A 9,404-nucleotide genomic window follows, 5' to 3' on the forward strand; every position below is an offset into this window, starting at 1 on the left:
AGAATATTGCAGAAAACTAAGGATAGTATTTCAAAAAGCTCCAAATATAATTTGGAAGCATGAGTATAAGAATTTTGGTGGGAGTCTAGTGGCAGGTTTTCCGGGCTTCAGTTAAGTAAGTGTTACGGAGAAGTTCCCAAGACTTCCAGCAAAACCATGTAAGTCAGTCTCTCTGAAAACATCCTGCTTGCAGGGATTGCATGGTAGGACAACAGGCTCTGTCAAAGAGAAATGGGTAGGGGAGATTCTGCTGTCCTGTTGTAAAGATGCTCTTGTTGCATGTGTAACATACCCAGTTCTGCTCTTTTCTGAGTTACTGCTCCACAGCTTATATAGAGCTATACAGAGTCCATCAGATACAGGAGCAGAACGTCTCTGCAAGTTGCAGACTTAACTGTGGTTGTTCTGATCCACAGTGACTGTGCAATGCTAACTTATTTTTACCCTGGGAAAGAGTTCAGTTCCTGGGATACAGGAACAGGAACTGAACTCTTACATCCTATCAGCTTAGTTGGAGTGCTGATAAACTAATAGAGGAAAAATGCTTATGTGTCTCCTCCTCTTTGATGAAAATGTAAAGTTGGATCCATTACCTTTCCAAAGTGTGTATGGGCTTGGATTTTTTGACAAGATAGGAACTGAACAACTGAATCTAACAGATTGAAGGAATGATCATGCATTAATAGGAGAAGCCCTGAATAATTCTTGTTTAATGTGACAATAAATTAAAGTCTGTTCTTTTGCTACGAAGGGAGATATAGCAAATCTTCCTTCATACATGAAATAAATGTGATGATTGCTGATGTAAATGGGCATAATGGCTTTAAACTGAAAGAGAATAGATTTACCTTTGGTACAAGGAAGACATTCTTGACTGTGAAGATGGTGAGACACTGGAACAGATTGCCCAGAAAAACTGTGGGTGCCCCATCCCTGGAAGTATTCAAGGCCAGGTTGGATGGGGTTTTGAGCAACCTGGTCCACTAGTGGAAGGTGTGCCTGTCTATGGCAGTAGGTTTGGATCTAGATGATCTTTAAAGTCCCTTCCAAACCATTCCATGATATGCGAAAATTAACCTATGTGCGTCTCTGTGTATTTAAGTGGTAAGTCAGATGTCACTACATGGAGTTTATTTTGTGGGGCTTTTTTCCATTTCTTAATATTTTTATTCTGGTTTTAGTAAAGTCTTGGTAAACCTTGTGTTTTGGATACTGTTTAAGGTTAGATATTTAATATATTTTTATATGAAAACTTAAAAATGTGATGTTTTGATTCAACAGCATTCCATGCAACTCCTAATACTTATAAACGAAAGAATACAGAAACAGCATTAGATAATAAGCCTTGTGGACCGCACTGTTATCAACATTTGGTAAGATAATTTTATAAGTTACAATTCACTGAGTGCTAGTGCTAGCTACAGTATAGAGGGATACACTTAATATAAGGACACACTGGATCTAGGATACTGCATATACTTGTGGGCCACTTGCAGTCAAGTAGGTTTTCTTCAGTGGGTGTGAAAGAAAAGATTTAAATTCCAATCATCTTAAATAGGAATACATTTTAGATCTGTTAGATGTAGCCTGAGATATTGTAGGGAAGAAATATTATTACCTCTTAATGATGGTGTTGCTGCTGTTGTGTCTAGTCAAGGAACTGCAGAGTAAGCTCTCTTGTAAATTATATCACAACTAAAAATTATGAAGGTTTTTTAGTTTGACAAAGGCAGATTCCATCCAGGACTTAAAGTCTTAAGAAGCAAAAGAATGGAAATTAATAAGGTGAGATGTAATATAATTTCAAATCTCTCTCATAATTCCCCTAAATTTTTTAGTATGAAAAACTATGCAATTTTCCAATCTAAAAACTTACTACACATTGTCATACCCCTTTCCACTAGAAAACAAATAACTGGTGCTTGCATTTTAAAAAATGCAGAACACATATTGTTGAAGTGTCATGTGCCAGAAGAGTTCCTATGTTTTGACAGGTATTCTCTGTAGGAAATTCTCATTTTTTCTGTCATCTGGGAAAATAGAAATTTACTACTGAATTATTTTTCACTTGGCAGCCAAAATAAAAGGAGAACTGGAATACTGGCATGAGTACTTTGTAAATGTAGATTTTTTTTTTTTTCATGGTAGCATCAAAGGTGTTTTATGTTCATGGTTAGAGTACATTTAACTGGAATTTCTGTGTACATGATTATTTTGTAGAATAATGCAGAGTTATGCTGTATACAAGTAGAATGTGCCCTTCCCCAAACCCTGATCACAGGTGAAAACACTTTTTAATTATTTTACTAAAAGCTGTGATGTTTTGTGTTTAGGAAGGTGCAAAGGAGTTTGCAGCTGCCTTGACCGCTGAGCGTATAAAGACACCACCAAAGCGCCCGGGTGGCCGCCGGAGGGGGAGACTTCCAAACAACACCAGCAGACCCAGCACACCAACAATAAATGTCTTGGAATCAAAAGACACGGACAGCGACCGAGAAGCTGGAACGGAAACTGGAGGAGAGAACAACGATAAAGAAGAAGAAGAAAAGAAAGATGAAACATCGAGTTCCTCTGGTGAGGCTGGTCAATGCTTCTTTATTCAGTGAGCTGCAGTGCTTGAGAAGATAAAACAGAACCAAACCAGACAAAAAAAACCTAACAACGACAACAACAAACCCCGCCAAAACAAGTTGAGCCACACAATCTTAGAAAACATGTATTTGGAATGTATGGGACTGAATGGAAAGACAGAGTAATAATATGAGTTTAATCAAGCAAAATCCTGGAAGGAAATACCCAAATTGTCTCAATTTATGTATAGATCATGTAATTGAATAGCTACTGTTGGCTTCTGCAAGAGATATGTGAAAAGCATTGGGTTTTTGTGGCACTTAGGAAACAACAACAACAAAAAGCTGGGATATTTTTAACCACAATGAATAATTTGACATTTTTAAGGGCTGTGTAAAATTTTTGAAATAACCTTACTCTCAATTATTTATTACAGAAGCAAATTCTAGGTGTCAAACACCGATAAAGATGAAGCCAAATATTGAGCCTCCGGAGAATGTGGAATGGAGTGGTGCAGAAGCCTCAATGTTTAGAGTTCTTATTGGCACCTACTATGACAACTTCTGTGCAATTGCCAGACTGATTGGGACCAAAACGTGCAGACAGGTAAGAAAGGAAGCTACTTGCTAGGGGTGATAGCTTTTTACTTTTAAAACTGAAGTATAGAAATACCAGTATTGATTACTAGAAGAGAAAATTAATTAATTTTCTTGGTTTTCCCAAGAATGCTATGATCCTGAATTCATACCACAAATACATAAAAGTTAGTTTTAAAAATGTTTTTAAATAAAATTTAGAGGAGGTTTAAATTAGCCTATCAGTTATTAAATGACAAAAATAATCAGCTTTAAATGTATTGAAAAAAGACTATGACTGGATATAATCTGTAAGTTGTTGGTTGAAGGAAATCATACTAACTTAGAAAATGAGCAACTTTCTACTAGTGAGAGATTTATCGTGGATGTATTATGGTATCTCTTGTTAGGTGTATGAGTTTAGAGTAAAGGAATCTAGTATTATTGCACCAGTCCCTGCTGAAGATGTTGATACTCCTCCCAGAAAGAAGAAAAGGAAACACAGGTAAATCTGTTACTAAATAACCTTAGCATAACAATAAATTGGAAGCACAGGGGATCAGAACAGAAAGTATTTTGGAGGAAAAGTCGTGCAACATTTCTTTTGCTTCCAAAACCAAAATTTGCAGCAGTAAAACAAAATGGTGTTTTGGTTTCAGACAAAAGTCTCACCACCTTGGCAAATATAACCTTCCACTTCTCTTTCTCTCTCCCTTCTTTTTAAGCTCTTTAACAACCAGAGTCTTGTTAGCAGATTCTTGTAGGTGTATTGCTGCAAGTAGTCAAAACTCAGATTAGAAATAATACCCTACACAGCTTGTTGCAACGTTCAAGATAGCGTGGTATAATTTTGTTTGCAGGAACAAACATTAAAATTTAGAAGCGTTACAATGGGATTCAGTAATGGTTATACATTTAATTTTCTAAATTAAAACTCATATTTTTTATGGTAAAGTGTATTTCATTAAGATTCAGATGGTTAGTAAGCAAAAATATTGTAGCAAACTAGTAGGATTGCCTTTTTTTTCTTTAGGAGACACTATTCCTTTGTAGCATCCTAGTTTCATTAGCAACTAGCAAGAACCAGGCTAACAAGCTATTATCTGGAATGAAGCTTCAATGAAGAACAAAATCAAGCATTTTGCTTGGGCCACGAAGACCATCTGAAAGCATTTCTGTTGAAATTTTACTGTCTGTCAGTAAAATGCATTTTTCTTTGAGAATACTGAGGTTCAGAATATGCAACTCTGCATATTCTGATTTTCTTTTTTTATTGCCAGGGATAAGAACACAGGAGATAAAAAGCTGACTGAAAATAAGCAAGAGCATTTCTTTCAGCAAGCAATAAGTACACTTTTTTCCATATAGTTTCCTGTGTCTCCCTTTAACGTTCCCTATATTCCCCGAAGTTCGTTATTCCAGTTCTTCTCCCATCAATTATTCTTGCTTCTGTCTTAGCTTGTGTAAGCATATTTATTATTTCCAGGCTTAGTGAAATTCCTGATACTGGCTCAGAGATACTGTTGACGTGGAATAGAATTTTTCTGCTTTGTAGCATAGAGGCTGGCGATGTGAGCTAGGAAAAGATTCAGTGAGCATCTGGAAGAGATTCTGCTCTCAGCAAAAGCTATTGATTTTAATGCTCTTGGCACAGTTTTCAAGTGTTTGGGCATTTGGTGGGCTTGGCAGTTTAAATTTAGGTTATTAGCCATGGTGCAAGCTTTGAATATGCAGCTGGGAATTAGCTTGCTGTCAGATTCATACAAGTTGCTATAAAAATGGTGCCACTACCTCTATTTAAAAAGAGCAACTAAAAGGCTCAAATGTATTTTGAAGCTGAAATGGATTTTATGGTTACCAGGATGACATTGTTTTGGAGCAGTTTTGAGACTTTTTTTTAGTTTAGTTTTTTTTTCCTGAGTAAATAAACGCGCAAACCATTGCATGGGGTTTCTTGATGGTTTTTTTTGTTTTATTAGTTGGCAATATAAAAACTTTTATGGTAGCAATTTAGTTTTGAAATGCCATTTAATTCTTCTAACTCTCCTTGAAGGAAGGAAATACATTTTTTTATTTCCCAGAATATGTGGCAATCAAGCTGTCTCCATTCTCCTATGTGCAGTAGTCTTTCAAAAAAAGGAAAATAGTTTTGCCTACCTACATGCTGCTGTAATCTGAGCACTCTAAAGATGTCGCACAACCAGCAATTGGGACAAACATCTCCAGTCTTCTCCTGTTTTTCACCTTTCTTTTAGTTGAGTTTACTCACTCTTAGAGTCCTAGAGCTGGGAAGACCCTTCTTTTACTTTTGCACTTTTCCATTGAAAGGGTCTGACTGATCTGCAGGTTTTCCATGTGTACATGTGACAGATAGCCTTTGAGCAAAAGCAGTATTGACCAAAGAGAACAGCAGCAGCAGAAGGCTGCTTTTAGTGGCCTCTTGTAACTGATGGATAGCAGATTTTCTTACAAGACTTGCCTATTTCCCATGTCATCATGGTGCCCATATAGGCATGCTGAGCAACTAGCTGGCAAGACTACACCCCTCTTGGATAGTGAAATATATTCTCTCCTACTTGCCTGTGTCATTTTTGTTAGATGACCATAATAAGGCTGATTAATGAGAGAAGGTGGCTTTTAATATAGTTGCTTTTTGGAGAAACAGGAAATGTCAGAGTTTCTCCTATGTATCAGAAATTAACCTGGCAGTTTAGGAAAACTCTGCCTTCCTGAGGAGTAAGTACTTTGCATAGAAACCAATAAAAAAATCTGAACCAAGAAAGAATTCCAAAAAGCATGTATGTGTGCTGGAGGGAGAGTACTTCAGTACTGTTCGTTCTTCTATGTGTGTGTTTTTCTTCCATTGCTGGGAGCTGAATTGTATTTGCTTTAACTAATCAACACTGCTTCCTCTATTTTGGTAAAGATTTGTTACTGATTGTAAGGCCGTGTTCAGCTGTTTTTTGATTATTTTGGTTTTCCTCTTCTCTCTCATCTCCTATTCAGATGCCACTTAGTAAATTTTATTTGAAAATATTTTCTTTTTTTCCCCACTTTCTCATTTTCCTCCTCCTGTCCCTGCCTTCTGCTGGACTGCTGTTCACTGCATGTGTTTGAATAGCTGATGTAGTTCTGCCAAGAGTTCAGGATGCCTTTTTGTATGGATTTAAAGTCTCACTGTTACGAGGTAGAAGGTGCAGCTGAGGCATTGGCACAGATTCTTATGTGCCACCTGGTTGGAAGGCTGAATCTTGGAGTGGCGGGGAGACTGTGGATGATTTAGGAGACTGAAGTCTGAGTGATGCCAGAAAATCAAACACTGTAAAGACTCAACTACATATTTGACATAATTGGCATGTATTTTGAATTTTCAGTGCTCTTTCTGATAGCAGAGTATCCCTGTGCAGAGCAAGAAATGCTAGTGTAGCTTCTTCCAAAGAATGCATTTTTACTGCCTGATTAGCTGATACTGCTGCCTCCTAAAACCACTGGGAAAGTCTAGTAGGTTGTTAGGAGAGAAGAACAGTATTTTTGACAGCTTCTGTCATGATGCTTCTGGAAACACTTGTTTTCTAAACTGGCTATCCTGCAGATGTCAGCAACCAGATGTGCAAATCCACTGGCTTGCCTGGGAACCTGCCACTTGAGTTTCCAGTTTGCTTTTTTTTTAAATGAAGCTTCAGGTTGTGAGTGCTTTCTCAACTTTGCCTTTTCCTTGCCTTTGCTTCCCGGTGCGTGGGACCAGATCTTGCCTTTTGTTTCTGTCTGAGATGGCAGATTATAGGGCAGATAGAAAAGTTACTCCACATTTAGTATGGTACCAGGCTCCAGCTCTGTGCACTAACCAGGGGAACTTGCAATGCTTCCTGGCAGTTTTGGAAAGTTACAAGCCAATGAATGTACTATTTGCTTGTGCTAAGCAAAGCTCCTGTTGAGCTGGTCAGTGTTGGCACCTTCTTCATGTTGTCTTCTGTCATTCCCCACAATTCATGCTGACACTGTGTGTCTCCAACTCCTTTCTCACTGGGCTCTCCTCCTCCCATGACCCCAGTCTCCTGTGCCTTTCCCATCGTGACTGCTATCTGTAGTTTTCTTTCTGGTTTGAGTTGTTAGCTTCAGTGCTTTGTTGATGGTGGCATTTTACATTTAAAATATTAGGATAAATAATAGGAAAAATATTAGGAAAAATATTAGGATTTTACCTTAGGAAAAGAAAATCCCCTACTAATTGCTAATGAAATGGTATTTTAAGTCTAGCCACCCATCTAGAACAGCTTGGTGTGCTAGTAGGTCCTTATTATCTTGGGGTGACAGACAAGTTTCTCTGAAAGACTTTTTAAAAAATACGATATGTTATGTTTTCCAAATACGAGACAGACAAAAGAGAAAGTAGTTTGATGTGCATTAGAGTAATTTAAGTTAAAATTGCACTCCTTCTTTCAATTATATGGGAGCTGTCTTCTTACAAAGATTCAATGTCTTGTAATATATGTTGGTAGCCTTTTTTTCTGGGGTGAATCATTCTTAATAGGAATATCATCTATTTATTACAGTGCTCTGTAATGCTGATAGTCCTGGGGTTTTTTTCTTTCCCCTCAACCTCAGTTACTCGGGCAAGTCTACCTCTGTGTGTTTCTGACATGTATGGGCTCTTTCAAATGCCTGTAAGAAAGTTTGTTGTCAAGTTAAATCTAACAGTAAAGCTTTGAGAGGGCAATTTTGTAGAGGATCTTATTTATCTGAAGCCGGGGGTGGGGGTGCACCACACCATTTGGTTGAAGTAGAAACTGATATGCTTTTATGAAAGAAGGAACAGCTAAAAAAGTCCTATTTAAATAGTTACAGCAGGAGATATTTCTTTCAGGGTGCAAACTTTTGAGTGTTGCATTCACTGAAAGGCAGAATAGCTTTCTAGGTGTTATGTGGTGGGGATTTTTGAGTACCTGTGTTCATGAGTGTCCTGGGCTGCTCAGTAAATCTGCAGAGAAAGTGAGGTAGCTTGATGCAGCTGGCAGTGCATCATTTGGCCAGGGAATGAGGCTTCTCCCATATTGTCTTGATGTTGCTATATATCATACTAAGAAACTCCAGGATGTATATACTTTGAAAATCCTTAATCTAATTTTTTTTATTATGTGTGTTCACTGAAATACAAGTGCTAACTAAAATGCATAGAAGTGAAGAAAAAAGTAAAACAATTGATTTCTCCTTTAATTTTAAGGCTATTGAAATCAAAAGTCTGGTTTTCCTTTTAGGTACCTAAGGTCCAAACAGGTGTTTATGCTTGATTGTGTCTGACATGCTGTTTATGGAATAGTTGACATTCCCTACCAAAGAGCTTGCAATCTGAAATGGATATAAAATAAAGGGGTAATTGTAACTTGCAAGAATGTTAAACTGTAGTGAGTCATGTTATGATAACCAAAAGTATGTTGTTATTAAAAAAAAAACCCAACCCTAACCCAGCAAGACAACAAATCCAAACAATAAAACCCATTACACAAGAAAAGCACCACTTCTGGCAAAGGTGTGCTTAGCTAAGCTGACTGAGAAAGGGGACACTGAAGGAAAACTGTAAGGACATAAGAGAAAGTTGTATAGAGTTTGAAGTAGAAGGGGAAAAGCTTAGTGCAGTACCACCAGTCAGAACAACCAGGGAAAAGTCTGTCTGGCCAGAAATAAAATATTGAGGCCACATCACTCTGGCTGTGCCAGACAGACATCATCATCTGTTGTCTGCATACTTGGAGCTCATCAGGTGAAGGATAGGACTTGGCTGTGATCTGTAGACAACAACTGGTGCTGTGCTGGGGCTGAGTCCTGTGAATCAAACAGCTGTCAGACTTTCACTCCCCTATTTAGTCATGACCCTCCAGATCTGCAATTCTGAGTCCTTCCTTCTGCTGCTGCTTCTGCCTGCTAGAAGCGGCTCCAGCAGCCTGCTCTTGGCAGGTTTTCCTTCCAGGCCATCTGAATTTAAGCATTTCTCTAGCCTGGGCTGGGTGGGGACTGCTCATCTGTACAATTCTGGGACTAGAGGAATGGTGTGGGGAGGGGGGAAGCAGCCTGCGGAGCTTTGGTCCTGTCAACCCTAAGAGACTGGGACAGGGTGTTTCTGCTGCAGCCACCTCTGACTTGTGTGCAGTTGGCAGATGTTCATGTTACCAGAAGCTTTCCCATCTTAAGTTAAGTGTGGGTCCAAGATGCAGCTCCCTTTTCCAGCCCACTGCAGGAGGAGTTCCTGTCAACCTTCTTGTT

General features: G+C 38.4%; 1 protein-coding gene across 1 annotated transcript in view; it reads left to right on the top strand.

Moving 5' to 3' along the window:
• Positions 1–9,404, top strand: part of EZH2 (enhancer of zeste 2 polycomb repressive complex 2 subunit) — a 49,731-nt gene that overhangs the window by 34,816 nt on the left and 5,511 nt on the right. Inside the window, 4 exon segments of the mRNA XM_027655973.1 lie at positions 1,282–1,373; positions 2,334–2,574; positions 3,008–3,177; positions 3,557–3,651. Coding sequence (XP_027511774.1) covers positions 1,282–1,373; positions 2,334–2,574; positions 3,008–3,177; positions 3,557–3,651 — 598 coding nt within the window.

The sequence above is a fragment of the Corapipo altera genome, unplaced genomic scaffold, assembly GCF_003945725.1.
Source record: "Corapipo altera isolate COAL_440 unplaced genomic scaffold, ASM394572v1 59, whole genome shotgun sequence".
NCBI lineage: Eukaryota > Metazoa > Chordata > Aves > Passeriformes > Pipridae > Corapipo > Corapipo altera.